At 43.1% G+C, this 19,247-nt stretch overlaps 3 protein-coding genes across 6 annotated transcripts; 1 reads left to right on the top strand and 2 right to left on the bottom strand.

The window, feature by feature from the left end:
• Nucleotides 1–739: 739 nt before the first annotated feature.
• Nucleotides 740–5,688, bottom strand: fastkd2 (FAST kinase domains 2). Of its 3 annotated transcripts, none has more exons than XM_027176465.2 (12): nt 5,559–5,688; nt 4,625–5,255; nt 4,168–4,274; nt 3,716–3,824; nt 3,507–3,630; nt 3,184–3,323; nt 2,915–3,087; nt 2,126–2,289; nt 1,795–2,022; nt 1,654–1,702; nt 1,225–1,339; nt 740–1,125 (listed from the first exon to the last, which is right to left on the bottom strand). In XM_027176465.2, exons 2-12 carry the CDS (start codon nt 5,222–5,224, stop codon nt 1,009–1,011), a joined length of 1,926 nt encoding a protein of 641 aa, XP_027032266.1. In that variant the 5' UTR covers nt 5,225–5,255; nt 5,559–5,688; the 3' UTR covers nt 740–1,008. The 3 variants fall into 3 exon arrangements, with proteins under 3 accessions (XP_027032266.1, XP_027032268.1, XP_027032267.1); XM_027176467.2 differs by having other exon boundaries at nt 1,795–2,019; XM_027176466.2 differs by lacking the exon at nt 5,559–5,688 and adding an exon at nt 5,404–5,550.
• A 174-nt stretch (nt 5,689–5,862) lies between these two features.
• mdh1b (malate dehydrogenase 1B, NAD (soluble)) lies at nt 5,863–9,246 on the top strand. Of its 2 annotated transcripts, none has more exons than XM_027176469.2 (9): nt 5,863–6,012; nt 6,200–6,312; nt 6,401–6,535; nt 6,647–6,789; nt 7,260–7,753; nt 8,215–8,356; nt 8,605–8,777; nt 8,932–9,018; nt 9,099–9,246. In XM_027176469.2, the coding sequence occupies exons 1-9, from the start codon at nt 5,991–5,993 to the stop codon at nt 9,167–9,169; spliced, it is 1,380 nt and encodes a 459-aa protein (XP_027032270.2). In that variant the 5' UTR covers nt 5,863–5,990; the 3' UTR covers nt 9,170–9,246. The 2 variants fall into 2 exon arrangements, with proteins under 2 accessions (XP_027032270.2, XP_027032269.2); XM_027176468.2 differs by having other exon boundaries at nt 5,864–6,012; nt 8,879–9,018.
• A 939-nt stretch (nt 9,247–10,185) lies between these two features.
• retreg2 (reticulophagy regulator family member 2) lies at nt 10,186–17,774 on the bottom strand. The gene is made up of 9 exons (XM_027176425.2): nt 17,317–17,774; nt 16,632–16,735; nt 16,514–16,544; nt 14,360–14,489; nt 13,932–14,016; nt 13,023–13,160; nt 12,746–12,834; nt 12,510–12,645; nt 10,186–12,124 (listed from the first exon to the last, which is right to left on the bottom strand). The coding sequence occupies exons 1-9, from the start codon at nt 17,568–17,570 to the stop codon at nt 11,529–11,531; spliced, it is 1,563 nt and encodes a 520-aa protein (XP_027032226.1). The 5' UTR covers nt 17,571–17,774; the 3' UTR covers nt 10,186–11,528.
• Nucleotides 17,775–19,247: the final 1,473 nt, after the last annotated feature.

Genomic DNA, 19,247 nt, shown 5'->3' with positions numbered 1-19,247 from the left:
AAAGGTTTTAAGGTTTTGATATTAAGATAATCGACTTTTTCAAAATATAATGCATAGTGCTAGTAGGTGTAAGTTTATTACTTACATTCTTCCACTTGAGTAATCTTCAAATGAACAATCGCTCCTTACCTTATAGCCTACTGCATGTAACACTGGTGTGACTATACATGTTCATTACATTTAAATGTAATGAACATGTATAGTCACACCAGTGTTACATGCAGTAGCACACCCCGGTCCTCACTAGCGCTTACAGGACCGGGGTCCTCACTAGCGCTTACAGGACCGGGGTCCTCACTAGCGCTTACAGGACCGGGGTCCTCACTAGCGCTTACAGGACCGGGGTCCTCACAAGCGCTTACAGGACCGGGGTCCTCACAAGACCGGGGTCCTCACTAGCGCTTACAGGACCGGGGTCCTCACTAGCGCTTACAGGACCGGGGTCCTCACTAGCGCTTACAGGACCGGGGTCCTCACTAGCGCTTACAGGACCGGGGTCCTCACTAGCGCTTACAGGACCGGGGTCCTCACTAGCGCTTACAGGACCGGGGTCCTCACAAGACCAGGGTCCTCACAAGCACTTACAGGACTGGGGTCCTCAGTAGCGCTTACAGGACCAGGGTCCTAACCAATGTTTACAACCCATTTTATCCACATACTTTTAGCCATGGCCTCCCTCAGCGTTATACAGCCTAGTTATGCACAGACCTGCTTGGACACAAAGAGTCTTGACAGTAAACAAACTGACAGTGAAGTTTTATATCTACAAGTTATACGTCGATACATACAGACATCCTCAGCAGAGTCCGGCGGTGGGTCTCACCCTTAAAAAGGGCAGTTCTGAGCCACTTATAGAGAATTATTTCAACATGGCAACTTGAGTCAACATGAGTGCGATCCAGTGAAGAATATTTGGACATGTGAAAATTAATCAAGTGAAAAATATCTAAAAAAAAAAACACACACATAAAATACATACAACTTCAGAGCAGAGACTTATTGAAGTGATTATTTCACTTCAGAGTCCGGAACACATTCTGAATATTCTTGCTGTGGGAAAATTAATTTCTTCAGCAGGTCCGTCCTCTCCTCGGCGGTCTGAGAGCTGAGCTCCTGCATCGGCACCTGCAGAGAAGAAGAAAGGAAACCAGATGCCGATTAAAGAAGTAAACTTCTTTTTCTTCTATTGAAATATCAGTGCAGACGGCAAAATCTAAAACGCACCAGGACGGGTTCATAACCCAGGAGCTTTAGGTGGCGGATGCTTAGTGCCACGGCGCCGATAGGGTGAGTTGTACCGAAGCAGAAGGACGTCGGGGAGGCGAACAGCAGCGCAATTCTGTCAGAACAAAAATCCAAGCATGTTGAATCTTGTATTTTTGATTGTGTTTTAGTTTTATATCCTGATGGTAACAGACCTTTGACATGGACGGGGGGTGGGGGTGTGAATACTTCTGCACTCATTCCATTTTTAGTTGTACTATTTACAAATCTTCATCAGGTCGATATTTATGGATAACATGGGAAAAGTTCATGGGGGGAGCAATTTTTATACAAGCATATGGTTAATGGCTGACACCCCACCCCAACTCCCCCAGAATTTTCCATCAAGTATTATATGAATTTTTCACCAGCATCTATGGCTAAAGTTACCTCACAGTTTGATCCTCTTTTGTTTTCGGAGGCAGCGTGACCACGCAGTCTGGAAAAAAAAAAGACAAGAATATTAAATTATATTTCGACGGAAACGTGAGAGTGTCAGACGCTGCCGTGTTGACGGTTCCTCCGTCTCACCGATGAAATAGTGTCCTTCTGCAACGACCGAGTCGGTCACCGCGTCTTCCCCGAGCAGGTCCTTCAGAGCGCTGAGTACCGCGGGGTTCCCGGGTCGACTCTGTGGAGGGGAGTGGCGGAGGTTTGGGATGGACGAGACAGGGAGATGGAGAGCGTGTTGGTCCAGCTGTAAACACAGACCTAACGTCCGCAGCAGTCGTTCCTGTCGCACAGAAAATGGACTGTCTGCTGTTTAGGGAAGAGAAAGAGTGAGAGAGATTAATTTTACTTGCAAATCTCTCAAAGACAACGATCTAAACTCTGACTGTGCTCACGGTGCTCGAGCCCTGACCTTCCTTTTGCAGTTCATCCAGAACCTCGTCTCGGAGCAGCTTCTCCAGAGGAGCCTGAGGGAAGTGTCCAATCACACAAAGGCAGCTGATGGCTTTCAGAAGGTCAGTGTTGGACATCTTGGGCAGGTAGGAGTGCAGGACGTGCGTCACGCTCTCAAGAAATCTGACGAGAGACGGAATGAAAAACACAAAATTTCCAAATCGAGAGGTTTCATTCGTTTAAACAAAATATTAAGAGCTGATTCTCATAAGATTTAGGGGTCCGAGCGCTGCAGGTCCTGTTATTCTGGTTGGTTGAGTACTTACTTCTTCTAATCTGCAAAAATCGTGTGGAGCAAAAAAACAAAAACAATATCCTCTGTATTGCTCTGGCAACCCATACAGACCTGATGATGTTTGAGCGAGTCTTTGCCTACCGTAGCCTCAGCTTCTGCACCCGTTGCATACAGGAGTAAGACCTAATGTAGACTTCTGTTGTTCACACATGCCAGTTTATCATATTGTGAATGCTTTTCTGCTCACCGCGCTTGTAAATAGCGCATGTTTACTTAAGGTAACATGACGAACAGTCATTGGATGCCACATGACGGATTCACTGAAAACAGGGTAAACGAGACGCACCCACGCAAGCAGCCGGCGAGTTTGTAGCTACGTGTATCTGCTATCTACTATCGACTGACTATTATCTACTCTAACCTCTATTTGTGTTCACAAATAAGGGTCCTGATGGTGCTTGGACCCCTTTTAATCGCTCCCCACATAAATGTAGGTGAATATTTCCGACTCACGCCTGCTGGTTTTCCTTCAGATGGTGGTTGAGGAAGGAATAAGACTTCAGAATGCCCTGCAGGTCCCGGAGCGTGAGGCTGTCTGGTTTCTGGATGATTCTTTCAGCAAACGTGTCCATCAGAGCGACAGGACGAAACCGAAGCCTCTTAAACTCCAACAGTAACAGCAACACCTACAATGACATCATCGTCAGCATCATTATTATTATTGTTCTCAAATCCTTATTATTAATAAATAACACAACCTGACGGCAGAAAGAACGTCTGACCTGTTTGTTGCTCCACATGGGAATTGTGCTTGCCATGTATTCGGAGATGGACGTAAAGAGATGCAGATTCCTGTGGCGGAGCTCGCTGCATGACTTGAGCATCGCCATCAGCCTGGTGAAGGAAATGCTGTGGACGTTCTCTGTGTAAAAGGAAGAAAAACAAAAACAAACAAATTACAAATTTTAAAAGCAATTACTGATTCGTAGCATCCGTGTCATTTACAGATCTGGCAACCATGATTATGTCATCAAATAACAGTCATTGGGCAGATTGGCATTGGGCAGATTCGATCAGAGTCGTAGCTACAGAACCGTGACTTTACCAGCTAGCTTCTTTCCACATATGTCCAGCAGGGGCTTGGAATTCAGGCGGATGATGGCCAGCGTGTCCATCATGTACTGCATGTTCATCAGCGAGAACTGATCCACCAACGTCAGCGCCTTCCTCTACACAAAGCACAAATATTTAGACACATTTATGTATCATCTTTTAAGCTGGGAAAAAAGCTCTAGAAAGTCACAACCGTCCAACCTCCAGCTTCTGCTTTATGGCCGGCGAGGTGTCTTTCCCGAACAGGCGCATGGTGGTGTGTAGAAGCATCACGCTCTGGATGCCAGGAATCCGTTCCTCCAGGACAAATCTTAAAGGAGCAGTGGGTCATTTCTGTTAGCACCATAAAAGTACTGCTTGGCAGGTGAACTGTAACTATAATTGTAACGTAAACACACAAACCATCCATAACTCCCTAAGTACACATTACAAGCTGTCCAAAAAAACAAACAAACAAAAAAAAAACAGGAGGCGTGGCTAATTTCAGACCCAGAAGAAAAAAGCTGATAATCAGGTAAATCTGCCGAACACCAGTGTCGTTAATCACGGGTTGATGTTGTTTTTCTAAAATAGGATTATTACGTATCCGTGAAGGCAGGCGACGTTTTACAAAGCGACAAACCGCGTCTTTAAAACTAGATAACGAGTCATACTTTAATCCCTGTTTAAGGGCGTCTGCGTTTTTGCTGCTTTCCATCTCAGCGAGGCAGGCGGACAGCACCGAGAGCGCCTTCTCGTCCTCAAACTCGTTCAGACGTTCCTGTAAAGACACGACGACAAATGACTTCATAGCCTTTGTTAGGTTTTGTTTTGTTTTTTTTTACACCCAGGACACCAGCAGACAGCGTTATATTAAAGTTCAGTTCACTCAGCAAAGTTGCTTCTGAGTGTAGATTTGACTGATTTATTTGTTTTGCCAAGTGCTTAAAAATCGATCATTAGATGGGTGTTAAGTTTCTCGTTCAAGACGGTACCTAACTGGCCTGTCCTGGGATGTGAACCTACAACCATCACAGATACCACACGACTAAGTGGGAAGTGGTGTCTCGGTGGTTTCTCGGCCGTTAATGCTTTGTAATAAATGCTAAATAAACAAGAAAAACAAACAACCTGGATGACACGGAGTATAGTCTGCACCACATAGCTGCTCTGAGAGACTCTGAGCTTGACCAAGGCCAGCAGAGTGAACGCCAGGTTGTGGCTGTTCATGCGTGGTGCGTTCACCCTGGCACTGTGGCACAGCTTTTCGAAAGTCGGGTGCTCTGTCATGAGCCGGAGCTCCCAGTGCCTTTGCTCATCCGCCATCTTCTTGGTAATGTGCCACATCCGGGTCAAGCTGTTGCTGATGCACCAGTGTGCCAGATTGAACCGATCCACCAAATCCAACACGTCCGAAGGCGACTGGCACTCCCTGAGCTCCTGGTTAAAAGCTGCTCTCGGATCCAAGTGGTTTTTCAGAGCTGCTAAGTCAGGAACTCGCAGGCTGAGATCCTGTGTCTGGTCATTACACTCCAACATACATGTTTCTTGTTGAAAGAAAGATCTAATGCCGTTGAACGTAGAGCCTTGGAATGATCTCCGTGACCACAAACACCGGTTTGTGGATTTGTGAATCTGGAAGGCGGTCCTGTTCGGAGACACTGATGCCAATCTGCCCAAACTGCCAGCAAACCTGAACATCTCACGTGACCTCAATAGGAACAAATTCATATTGAACAAACTAATCCAAATACAGCTGGTCCTAAATAAAAAGTAACATCATTTAGTCATTTGGTCATTTAAAAAAAAAATAAACAAACCATTATGTCATTTATTTATTCATGATTATTTATTAAATACACATTACATTTCCTTTATTCACATTCATTACAAAATAAATATTTATTTACCTAAAGACAAGCCATATAACTGCTTAGTTAGCTTCGACTGATCATTAAAAGCATATATTAACGTAAGACATATAATAAACTATAAGTGATTTAGTTCCTAATTCACACGACGCGTTATAAATGTTTATTTTAACACAACTAACTCACTAACTTACCCTTTACTATGTTATCCGGTCCATTGCTTTCACATGTATACAACGGTCGCATTCCGAATGCATCTGTACCGTAAAACAAGTGCACTACGTCCTGTACAAGTCAAACCCTTTGTAGTGTCCCTATATAGGGAACACTGACTGATTTGGAACGCACCCGTATTAAGGCCGCGGCCATTTTGTAGTGCAACCTGAAATCATTTCCGACCTCACGCAAACATAGAAAGTGTAACTCCTATCGCACGTAGTAACATAGTATTGTAAATTACGATATATATCACGATAAAAAAATATTCGGTCATTTTTTTTATTGTATTTGTTTAAGTAAAACGACGAGTTTTGATAGTATAACGCGCTACGACGTGACGTGTTGCTAACCGATCGCTTTCTGTGTAACACCAGCGGTTGCTTAGCAACCGTTTGACGCAAGGAACCATGTCTAACTTTGTTTTAGCAGGTGGTTAAAAACTTTACATTTTTTTTATTTCGAATGTATTTTTCAAAGCCAAAAGAGAAAATTAACATATTAAAACATATCTGGAATCCGTTGTTTGTTTAAAAAATGTAAAAAAAAAAAAAAATGTACATTTTATTTCTTATTTTTTGTTTGTTTATCGCCTCTGATTCTGTATTTTTCTGCACAGGGAAGGCAGATTGTCCTTATTACGCCAAAGCTGAGCTTCTAGCAGATTTGCTACAAAGCATCCTGCCTGATTTCCACATTCACAAGATGTGCATGCTGCCCAGTTCCTGGGAGGTACAGAGTCACAGCTCAAACTCACACTAACAAACACTGTGTCTTTAATTGTCTTTATTTAAGGACTGTGTGAATCTCTACCTGTCAGACTTGGCTTGAAGACACTTGCTCATCTAATGGCTGGAAACACCAGAGCAGCCCCATGGTGTGGAGGGAACTGACTGGCCGTGGAGGAAAGGGAGCGCTTCTCGGAGGATTTAGTGATTTTCTTGAATACGTGCAGGTAGAAGAGATGCTACAAGAGCTTGTCGGTTTGGGGGGATAAACTATTTTTCAGTGAATTGGGGTTTAAAACAACTTTTTTGTATTTAACTCAAACTTCTCCAACTCTCAGGGTTACTACGGTATCACATCAGACATGAACACAGAGCAGATGCTGAACATCGCAGCAGAGAACCTTCAGGCAACAGAACTCCATCTTCAGGATGAAGACAGACGTCGCAAACTCCACCGATCCTTCCACATCTGGATCAGCAGGTGTCGTGATGTACTGTTTTTTAAGAAACAATCGTGTTCAGGGTCACCGATTCGGTGTCACTTGGTCAGAGTTTATTTTCCTACAGCGGCACATCGCAGGCCGAGTCTGCGATCTACAACGATTCGTGATTTTACGTGTGATATTTCTCTATTCAAACAATTTACAATGACTTTACATATATGGTAATGTCCACATGATGCGTTTAAAGTTAAACCTGATTCTTATCACAGGATTCGTTTATCAAATTTTATCATTATTTATCAAATGATTCTTTTTTATGATTCATGTAGCTTCGTGATTCATTTATCATCAGATGATTTCATTTATATTTTTTGACCACGGTTCATTCGTCTTCACGATAACGTTAAATTTCATGTGATGTAAAAAAAGAGCATGTTGTAATACATTCCCACTTATTTTACTCCTCTCGATTGGGTCTCAAATATTCTGACATTAAGTCTCTGTGCAGTGCTTTAAACCCCATCTGCTACCACCTCGTCCCATTACTCTTCACATCCGGCACATTCGCCGCCGTCCCCAGCATCAGCCTCCACCTTCTGGACAAAGATGCCAACGAAGACACTCTGTTGGCTCTTAAAATGGAGGTCGAGGACATGGTTCTGCCGCAGCTTCACCAAGTCACCGTCCACTCCGACCTGAATCAGGCCTTCCAGTCAGCAGATCTGATCGTGCTCCTGGACGACCAGGAACCGAGCGAGGACCCGGAAGAGCGGCTGAGCCGAGTGGTGGAGCGATACCATCACTACGGACGTCTGATCGAGGAAAACGCGCAAAAGGATCTACGAGTGCTGGTGGCAGGAGACGTCGCCATCAACTTGAAGTGTGGCCTCCTGATCGAGAACGTGCCCTCTGTGGATCCACGCCGCTTTGTGGCGATGGCAACGCAGCTGGAAGGAGAAGCGAGGACTCAGCTCGCCATGCAGCTATCAGTGAAAAACCACGGTCTGAACAATTCCACCTCCATTCGTTCTGTAATTACATGTGCGTCATGTATGAATAGTGTTCCATTCGTTTAATGGATTGGGGTCAGCTCTCGATCACCTTAAGCCCGCCCCATTCCCAGACAAATCAGGCCCATCCTACACAAACATACATTCTTCTGTTTAATGCACTTGTGCTGAAGCCACAAATTCAAACATCATTATTTATTCATGCTTTAAATATTTTCCAGGTTATTTGTATATGCAAAAAATTTACTTATTGCACCTTTAAAGCAAGACAAGTGAATTTGGAAATTATTTAAAAAACCATTACAACATTATTTTTGCCAGTTAACTGCAGATGTTTTCATAAGTACAAGTAAAATATCATTTATTCATTTTATTTATTTATTCGTTCATGCAAATGCGAGAGCAGCGTCCTGCTTTTACTCCTCATGACTAAAAACATCTCTCTCATCTCAGATATCACCGATGTCATCGTTTGGGGAAACATCAGCGGTCATTTCCACATCGACCTGCAGCGAGCGAAGGTGTACAGATATAAAGGTGCCATCTGGGGACCTGAAGATTTCTCTCACAGCGTCTTGGAGATGATTTATGACAAGTAGGAAATAACAAAAACAATAACGATATAAAAAAACACGTGCGCATATCATTGTCATCATCACAACACAGACTATAACCATCTCTGGATGGGAGGAGCAAAACTCTCTTCCTCTTGTCAATCACAGCGTCCGTACAGCAGAGTATCGAGTACATGTGGAAGAGGGCGGAGTGTAAATAAGCAGCTGATTGTCTTCATCCTCTGGATGTTACTCATCATATCAATAATTCTCCTCTTTCTCCCGACAGTAAATGGCTGAACAACAAGTTCCCGTACTCGGTCGGGTCGCGTCGAGGTGCCGTTTCTCTCAAAACGAACAGGGCTACAGCTATTTCAGCATCCCAAGCAATCATTACAGCCGTGAACGCGTGGATGAACGACTCGTCTCCTCGGATATTCTCACTGGGCGTGATCAGTACAGGTACGTCCAGCCGCTCAGGTCAGACACACACCCACACAAACAGAGGTCTTGTGTCTCTGCACACTAATCTCGTCACTCACGTATCCTGTCTGATCATCCAGGGCACTTCGGAATTCCCACCGGTCTGATATTTTGCGTTCCCGTGACCTTTCAGAAGGGCGAGTGGTCGGTGTGCGAAGACGTCGTCATCACCGAAAGGCTGCAGAAAGAACTGGAGGCTGCAGTGAAGGAGATCACGGCGGTGAGCAAACAAAAAAGGTCGAGTGAATCCGATGTAGCACTCAGTCGTGTGTAATCCGTCTAAACTCTTGTTGCCCGTAGGAGAAGACTTTTGCAGCTGGAATAAGGATGTAAACATCTGTCGCCTGGAATCAGCATCATCTTTATTCTAATGAATCTGAATCTTAAAGAGCATCACAATGACAAGGTTTTTTGTTTTTTTTTTAAAAATAAATAAATTTTTGCTTCATTTTTTTCAAAAATTATTTCTACAATCTCAGTTTCAATAATTAGATTTATATGATTTAATAAATCAAAGTGAATTTTTTTTTTTATAAGAGCTACAAAAAAAAAAGTATATATGGATTAGATTTTTGATCAAGATTCATTATGTTTATTAGTTTTACATCGAACGGAGCCTTCACTGGGAAATAGTTTCTAATTGTAAACTTTTATTCATTCATTTTCTACCGCGTATCCGAACTTCTCGGGTCACGGGGAGCCTGTGTCTATCTCAGGCATCATCAGGCATCAAGGCAGGATACACCCTGGGGTACCAACCCATCACAGGGCACACACACACTCTCATTCACTCACTCACACACACACACACTACGGACTATTTTCCAGAGATGCCAATCAACCTACCATGCATGTCTTTGGACCGGGGGAGGAAACCGGAGTACCCGGAGGAAACCCCCGAGGCACGGGGAGAACATGCAAACTCCACACACACAAGGTGGAGGTGGGAATCGAACCCCTAACCCTGGAGGTGTGAGGCGAACATGATAACCACTAAGCCACCGTGTCCCCTGTAAACATTTAATTAGTAAGAATTTCATTTAATTTCTAAGAAAATTCCATATTTATTCCGACATTAAAACACGAAGGAAGTCAAAACAACACAAAGACACACGACACGTACTAAAAATCGAACACGCCCACAAACAGACCCGTCATGTAAATGTCATGTTGTACACAAAGGGATGCGTTTTCATCACGTTACACGCGCGTGTCCGACTCTGTGTGTTATAGAAAATCTATATTTATATAAAATTCCAAAGTGCGTCCTGTTGAAGCGGTCTCACATGAAACACACATTTATTTATTTTTTAAAAAAATTATTATTAATTGAAATAAATCTCACGAGAGCTCGACTGGAGTCAGGAAGTAAAAAACGATCACGATGCAAGATGCCAAACTGTTTTTAATAGAACACGACGTCCTGTGGAAGAAATCAAATAATGCAAACTGAGCAAGGCGTTACATCAAAGTCGTACGGTATTACGTCATTACTGAGCGATACGGATCAATAAAAAGTCCCCGAGCCCCAAGAAAACAGACATACACACTCTATATATATATATTATATTATATATATATATAGATTTAGATATATAAACATTAACACAACTATAAACGATAAAACATCTGTAAAGTTAGACTAGTATAATCTCGAGTGCTTTAGGTCTCTGGGTTAAGGATCTGTGAGCGTACACGCGAACAAAACGAGCTTGTTTTGTGTTTTTACAGCACGATGTAAAGCTCACACGAGGATTAACTCCCTTCTTTATATACGCACGTCTATATTTTGTCATCAGCATGACGTTCAGTGAAACCTCCCGAAACGGGATCTCTTACTGACCGAAAAAAATCGTGCTTAGTGTAAATTCTTTCTGTGACGGTTTCATCATCATCATCATCATCATCATCATCATCATCACTATTTGGGAGAAGGGGGGGGGGCGGGAGAAAGACGTGCTTTTCATTAAAGTATAAAGCAATTGTGGGGAAAAAAAAAAGATAAATTGTACAGAAATGTAGAAAAGACTCCGGTGCGTAAGCAGGATGTCGCAAGCAGACGGATATTACAGCCTTCATGTTTCATCCCGAAGGAAAAATCCACCCAGAAACAATAATGTTTTTTTATTCTACAGAGTTCAGAGAAATTTGGGGGGAAACAGTGACCTCGCATACAGCTTTTTTTTTCCTTCTCCCCCTGCACTGTTAGCGCCTAAAAACGAAAGTCACACAGTTCACCGTTTGTGTTGAGAAATCTACAGACTACAGAAACACTAGACTCAAATTCCCAGAATGCAAAGCAGCGGAGACGCGGCTTAGCCGGACAGGGCTAAAAGATTAAAGTGCCGCTGCATCGCTCGCTCTAACTGCTAACTGACTCGCCTCACCGTCAGCGACGGCGTTCTGGGGAATCAGACCGACGCGTCTAAAGCGTTTTATATTTACGTAAACCAGAATTAGTCAAAGTTGTTCGGGGTCGATTTTTCCTTCGAGAGCCTCAAGTGATAGCTAAGATTTTTTTTTTTCTTAGACGTGACGATATCATTCCATATATTTATACGTACTGGACATGAAGGTGCCAAAAGGTCTCATCAGCAGTCTTCCCTTCTCACTTAAACACAAACCTCGGGCAGGGGGAAATCTCCACACAATAAAACAACAGCGACTGGCTTCAGTGTGTTGATCTACACTATAAATAAACTGCATTTCTGGACGTTAATACGGAACATGCTACGACTCCTGTGGCTGCTGGTCGATAGGCGGCGCGTCTGTCGGAGTCACCTGTCCGTCAAACCCCAACCCAAGCCCATCGTCCATGTGCTCCAGTTCGCTTTGGTCCAGAAGCTCAAACTCCTCGTCCTCTGGCACGACGAGCGTCGTGTCCTCGCCCGTCCTGCCCCCTTCCTCGAGAGGTGACTCCGTAGGACACGGCGGCGTTTCGGTAGGAAGGAACTCGGCCACTTCGGGAGCCTCTGCCGCCTCCGAGGAGCTCAACAGTGCGGAAAGGGTGTTTTGCACCACGGTAGAGATGGCGGTGCTAACGATCTCCTCGCTGAGGGCCTCCAGGGTGCGAGGGGACACCTCAGGCTCACTCGCTGCGCCGCGGCCTTGTCCTTGTCCATTGAAGTGCGTGTTGACGAAGTGCAGCGGAGACGCGAGGTGCTGGATGAGCAAACTGGCCGGGCTCTGAGACTCCTCCTGAGAACCCAGCGGAAAGTGAAAGAGTCCGGACTCGATGGATGGAAACTCCTCCACCGAGGGGAATTCTGGGAGATCCTTTGAGAAGCTTTCCTCGGGTTCACTGTGAACGCTCTGCTGGTCCAAATCTGTGACGCACACAAACTGCATTTAACTAACATGTAAACATTTTAATCTTTATACCTAAAACTTCCTTAGCAAAGAATTTGGTACTAATTTGTAATAAATAAACAAACATTCATTTGCAGAGTTAAGCTCAGATTTGTGACTCGGCGCTAGATTCCTGTTTAACTACTGATCTTAATCTCGCTCGCTGTCTAGAAACCGAAACAGTCACTTCTTAAATTCCTCCTTATACCACATCGATTTATGCTCACAGACGACAAGTAAATAACAGATTGGTGGACGTGTAACTTAATGCACACACACACACACACACACACACACACACACACACACACACACACACACACACACACAAACACACAGGATGATACACCGACTCATCAGTACCTTCTGACACGTCTGTGAGTTGTGGTGTGGTCGCTCTGGACACAGAGAATCCTCCGCTCTCGAGGATGGACGCTTCCTCATCAGACAGCTCGGAGTCGGTGATGGCCATCGCCAACGCTGTAGTCTTTACGTCCACCTGAGGACAAACAAGACAACCGATCAGCATTGAGAATCCTAATGTAGAACTAAATGTCTTCTCCATATACACATACAGTATGAAGTAATAAGTGACTTACAGTGGGGGCAAAGCAGGACAGCTCCTCCTCGCTCTCACTCTCCGTCTCAGCCCTCGGCTCATCTCCTTCTTCCTGTTCCTTTTTCACCTCTGCGTGCGTACACACACACACACACACACACACACACACACACACACACACAGTAAGTGGATTAATACAGACAGGAGGTGAAAACCTGCATGCTAGAACAAGTCTGTATGACATGCATATCGTTATCAAACATTGTAGTTTGCTCTACAGCGGTGCGTGACGGCGTCTTTACGGCGAACGCGCTCACTTCTCTTGTCGTGTTTGTGGTGCTGCGTGTCTCCCTTCATGCTGTAGTCCAGCTTCATCAGGATCGGCTCCAATCCCGTGTACATCTTCTGGATCAGCTCGTGGTACACAACCAGAGGCCACAGCAAGACGCTTAGCACTAAACACACACAGTAACAATAACATTAGCTGAATTTATGGCAGCAGAATTGTAACGAGTAAAATTCACCTCGTGATACCTGAGAAACGGCTCAGTGACTCCGCCCACTTGTTTTCTATTGACTCACAAACCCACCTCTATAAACCTCTTCACTCCCGTGTTCTTTCCCCTTCAGTGAACTACCTTTCGTTTTCAGCTGCATCCCAGATCATCTCCATAACTAATTGGAAATTTTACGGCTAAAACATAAGTATTGGCACCCTTTGGTTCGCATCTACAACCTTCTCAGAACTACAGAAAAACTAACAGACGGTAATTATGATATTAACATATTTTATTTCCCAATTTGATTATTAACTAGAAAAAAAAAATAGTATAGCAAAAAATATTTTTTTTTGCATTTGTCCAGACAAGTTTATGTAAATTATTATTATAAATTAAATTATGTAAAAAAAAAAAATTTATATCAATTATTTAGAAAAATTTATATGAAAATGGATTAAAAAAACAAAACACAACATAAAACCTTTTTTTTTACTTCACATTAAAAAAAATCCCTCAATCCCTCAAATATTCAGATATTTAATAAATATTTTCAGATGCTTTTCCAAAGTGCTTTATTTTTTTTTTGAGAAGCAAAATTTGCACTCAATACAATAAGACGATTTTTGTTTCAGTGTGCAGAGGACGATTAAAAATAAAATGAAGGTATGAATACAAATCACTTTATATGTATATAAATAAAATGTATAACAAAGCAGGTTTGCTCACAAATAATGTAGGAGATCATGATTCCGGGTATGTAGTGTCCAACCACGGCCAGCACCAGACATCCTGAGCACGTCATCACACAGAACTGAGTGGACAACAACGTCACACACACACACACACACAAAAACAATGAATAACCACAATGACTTTTTATATGCAGTGACAACCATCTCTGAAGCCCTAAAGGTTTAAACCTTGCCATTATAGTTTTCTGTTAAGTGCCATATGAGTCACCGGAGTGTTGGGTGTGTGATTAGTGTTGGCTTTCCTTCAGGTGTTTAGTTTCAACAGAGGGTTTATGTATTTTGGCACACACTCCGGATCCATCTACAGATGTCTTGCCCTTGGCTCTGGTGTAAATTTCCATATACGTGCAGAAACTTCCAGCAAAATAAAAACAAATGGACGGTTTTAGACGTCGTCGTCACCTTGCCGTGATTCTGGCGTTTATACTGAAGCATCTCCTGGACGTAGAGGCTGCAGGTCAGGTAGCTCTCGGCGAGGTGGTGGCTCAGTTCAGCCACGCTCAGGAGCTTCGGGTGAACGCTCATGCTCTCTCTGTGGAGGAATGAAGAGGAGGAAAAATATCACAACACAACGACAACTGTTTTTAATGGATATTTAACAGACCGTTCCAGATTAGAGCATGTCTGTTTAAATCTGAACACACGTGCAAAGATGAATATAAGGAACACACAAACACACACCCCCCCACACACACACACGCACAAATCCCCCAAACTACCCCTTCCACACACAAACCCACACACACACACAAACCCACACACACACACAAACCCACCCTTCCACACACACACACACACAAACACACAAACCCACCCTTCCACACACACACACAAACCAACCAACCCACCCTTCCACACACACACACAAACAAATCAACCCACCCTTCCACACACACACACAAACAAACCAACCCACCCTTCCACACACACACACACACACAAACCCACCCTTCCACACACACACACACAAACCAACCAACCCACCCTTCCACACACACACACACAAACAAACCAACCCACCCTTACACACACACACAAACAAACCAACCCACCCTTCCACACACACACACACACACAAACCAACCCACCCTTCCACACACACACACAAACAAACCCACCCTTCCACACACACACACAAACAAACCCACCCTTCCACACACACACACAAACAAACAAACCCACCCTTCCTCACACACACACACACACACAAACAAACCCACCCTTCCACACACACACCAAACCCCACCTTCCACACACACACACACCACAACCCCACCCTTACACACACACACACAAACCCACCCTTCCACACACACACACACAAACCCACCCTTCCACACACACACACACACACAAACAAACCCACCCTTCCACACACAACACACAAACAAACCCACCCTTCCACACACACACCCAAACAAACCCACCCCTCCACCACACACACACACAAACAAACCCACCCTTCCACACACACACACAAACAAACAAACCCAACCTTCCACACACACACACACACAAACAAACAAACCCAACCTTCCACACACACACACACAAACCCACCCTTACACACACACACACACAAACAAACAAACACACCCTTACACACACACACACACAAACAAACAAACCCACCCTTCCACACACACACACACACACAAACAAACAAACCCACCCTTCCACACACACACACACAAACAAACAAACCCACCCTTCCACACACACACACAAACAAACAAACCCACCCTTCCACACACACACACAAACAAACAAACCCACCCTTCCACACACACCACACAACAAACACACCCACCCTTCCACACACACACACAAACAACCCACCCTTCCCACACACCACACACACCCACAAACAAACAAACCCACCCTTCCACACACATCACCCACACACACACAAACAAACAAACCCACCCTTCCACACACACACACACAAACAAACAAACCCCCACATCCACACACACACACACACACAAACAAACAAACCCACCCTTCCACACACACACACACACACACACACAAACAAAACCACACTAACACACACACACACACACACACAAACAAACACACCCTTCCACACACAAACCCACCCTTCCACACACAAACCCACCCTTCCACACACACACACACACAAACAAACCCACCCTTCCACACACACAAACAAACAAACCCACCCTTCCACACACACAAACAAACCCACCCTTCCACACACAAACCCACCCTTCCACACACAAACCCACCCTTACACACACAAACCCACCCTTCCACACACAAACCCACCCTTCCACACACAAACCCACCCTTCCACACACAAACCCACCCTTCCACACACAAACCCACCCTTCCACACACACCCTATAAACAACTTTTAGAATTCAAGTGATGTTTCTTTCTGAAGATCCGTCTCTAAAACGGCGAGATGACGACGTCACACACACACACACGATACTCTGTATGTAATTGTACAGATTACGTTCACGTTGTGGTGACCTGTACGTCCCTAATCTAATAGCAGATTCATGAGATTAAGATGATAGTCCGTACCGTTCTATCCCGGGTGCCTCTGTGTGGAGAGCTGTGAGGGACAACAAAAATAAAACAAGGTGAGGATGTAAAACGATGTTGTAAACAAACGTGCACCTGAAATTAACAGTACATTTACCAGCAATCTGAGGCAGTTTGTCCTTCCATCTGTCCAACAGGGTGAAGGCCAACAGAGACGCCGCGATGAAGAACAGAGGACGTAAAGAAGTAGACGACAACAACCTGGAGGACAAATGGCCAGAAACACCAACCAGAGGGAGTCGTTTATACAAAAGTTTGTCTTGTTAATTAATTAATTCATTCATTCATTCATTGATAAGCGCTCGTGATAGGGGGCGTGGCCTAGCAGGTCGATCACGTTTCTGAGCTGGAAATTCATTAAAAGTATTTAAAAAAAAAAAATCAGCCAAAATACATTCAGAGACTGATTTCATGTAAAATAAATAAATAAACAGACCACTAAAATGTCACGTGTATTCCGGTTGCTATGGTAACACACATACTATCCTATCAAAGTACTTTTAGTGTTTTTATTAGTAATAATTACTAATATTTATTAATACAATAACCAAGCGTTCGCGTCGCATTTCACGTCAGAATGGAGCTAAAGCTAAGCTAAGGCTAAAGCTAAGCTAAAGCTGGCTGCCTAACTCATTAGCATCTCTGCTAACTTCTACCATTTTGTGACGGACATTTTGTGTAAAAAAAAAAATAATAAAAAAATAAATAAATAGATAAATGTATAAACCCGTTAATTTCCCGGTTGGTTTAAATGACGGTTAAAACCGTTATTCACCGCGTACCAGAAGGCGGTGTTGAGCGCGAGCGCAGCCACGGCACTGTGCACGGGCGTCTCCCACACCAACAGTCTCTGTGCGCACGACAGCGCGCGCTCGTAGGGCGCGAGCCACCGCTGCAGCCGCCGCCGGAGCCTCAGAAGCTCGGGGCTGTCGCTCCGCTCCGTGCACGGGAACAGCGCCTCGAGCTCCACCGGACTGCACGAGGAGGAGGAGGAGGATAGGACGTACGGGCGCGCGGCCTCCTCCCCGCTCGCCATTTTCCTCCTTCTTTACCTTTGTTTTGCTGTCAGCGCCCTGAGACCCCGCAGCTCTACAGCGAGCGTCACGGAGCAGCACAACGAGCTCCAAACAAACCACGCCCTGTTCACTACACTACGGCCCTGTTACATAACGCGCCTCTACACCATCACCAGTGCTGCACAAATCCGGTGTACACGCCATACAGAGCACTCACGTGGCTCCTGTCACGTGTGTGTTGTTTACCGCGAGACGACTAACACGTGTGTCTTCAGCACCACCTGCTGGACAGCACAGAATCGTCCTGTTAGTGATTCATTACTGAGGAAAAATACTTCAAACACAATTACAACAAAAACATAAAGACAGATAAATAAAGAGACGTTTTTGTACAGAAGCCTTAAGACTCCCTGCATTATTATATTTATTCTGTCTGGTTTTTGTTTTAATGACTTCAAGTTTCTGAGCACTACCATTTCCCAAGACCTGAAATGGGAGTCCAACATAAACACCATCATCGAAAAGGCCGAGCAGGAGCTGTTGATGCTGTTCTACACTGCAGTCATTGGATCTGTGTATCACATCTGTGTTATCTTGTATAGTATTGTGTTATTTATGTGTGTATTGTATAGTATAGTGTTATTTATGTCTGTATTGTATAGTATAGTGTTATTTATGTGTGTATTGTATAGTATAGTGTTATTTGTGTGTGTATTGTATAGTATAATTTGTGTGTATTGTATAGTATAGTGTTATTTATGTGTGTATTGTATAGTATAGTGTTATTTATGTGTGTATTGTATTGTATAGTGTTATTTATGTGTGTATTGTATAGTATAGTGTTATTTATGTGTGTATTGTATAGTATAGTGTTATTTATATGTGTATTGTATTGTATAGTGTTATTTATGTGTGTATTGTATTGTATAGTGTTATTTATGTGTGTATTGTATAGTATAGTGTTATTTATGTGTGTATTGTATAGTATAGTGTTATTTATGTGTGTATTGTATAGTGTTATTTATGTGTGTATAGTATAGTGTTATTTATGTGTGTATTGTATAGTATAGTGTTATTTATGTGTGTATTGTATAGTATAGTGTTATTTATGTGTGTATTGTATAGTATAGTGTTATTTATGTGTGTATTGTATAGTATAGTGTTATTTATGTGTGTATTGTATAGTATAGTGTTATTTATGTGTGTATTGTATAGTATAGTGTTATTTATGTGTGTATTGTATTGTATAGTGTTATTTATGTGTGTATAGTATAGTGTTATTTATGTGTGTATTGTATAGTATAGTGTTATTTATGTGTGTATTGTATAGTATAGTGTTATTTATGTGTGTATAGTATAGTGTTATTTATGTGTGTATTGTATAGTATAGTGTTATTTATGTGTGTATTGTATAGTATAGTGTTATTTATGTGTGTATTGTATAGTATAGTGTTATTTATGTGTGTATTGTATAGTATAGTGTTATTTATGTCTCTGTATTGTATTGTATAGTGTTATTTATGTGTGTATTGTATAGTATAGTGTTATTTATGTCTCTGTATTGTATAGTATAGTGTTATTTATGTGTGTATTGTATAGTATAGTGTTATTTATGTCTCTGTATTGTATAGTATAGTGTTATTTATGTCTCTGTATTGTATTGTATAGTGTTATTTATGTGTGTATTGTATAGTATA

Source organism: Tachysurus fulvidraco, chromosome 18 (assembly GCF_022655615.1).
Source record: "Tachysurus fulvidraco isolate hzauxx_2018 chromosome 18, HZAU_PFXX_2.0, whole genome shotgun sequence".
NCBI classification, from domain to species: Eukaryota; Metazoa; Chordata; class Actinopteri; order Siluriformes; family Bagridae; genus Tachysurus; species Tachysurus fulvidraco.
The sequence above is the reverse complement of the archived record's forward strand: the minus strand, read 5'-3'. Positions and strand labels throughout refer to the sequence as shown.

Bases quoted from the DNA above. Each gene is read 5' to 3' on its own strand.
- fastkd2 (XM_027176465.2), bottom strand. From the start codon at position 5,224: ATGAATTTGTTCCTATTGAGGTCACGTGAGATGTTCAGGTTTGCTGGC. The intron at 2,290-2,914 runs GTGAGTCGGAAA...GTCTCTCGTCAG, and splicing joins CTGAAGGAAAACCAGCAGGC to ATTTCTTGAGAGCGTGACGC. The intron at 1,126-1,224 runs GTGCGTTTTAGA...TCTTCTCTGCAG, and splicing joins TGGGTTATGAACCCGTCCTG to GTGCCGATGCAGGAGCTCAG.
- mdh1b (XM_027176468.2), top strand. From the start codon at position 5,991: ATGTCTAACTTTGTTTTAGCAG. The intron at 6,313-6,400 runs GTACAGAGTCAC...TCTACCTGTCAG, and splicing joins TGCTGCCCAGTTCCTGGGAG to ACTTGGCTTGAAGACACTTG. The intron at 6,790-7,259 runs GTGTCGTGATGT...GTCTCTGTGCAG, and splicing joins TTCCACATCTGGATCAGCAG to TGCTTTAAACCCCATCTGCT.
- retreg2 (XM_027176425.2), bottom strand. From the start codon at position 17,570: ATGGCGAGCGGGGAGGAGGCCGCGCGCCCGTACGTCCTATCCTCCTCC. The intron at 14,490-16,513 runs GTACGGACTATC...ATTCCTCCACAG, and splicing joins GAGGCACCCGGGATAGAACG to AGAGAGCATGAGCGTTCACC. The intron at 12,835-13,022 runs GTGAGCGCGTTC...GTACGCACGCAG, and splicing joins CCACAAACACGACAAGAGAA to AGGTGAAAAAGGAACAGGAA.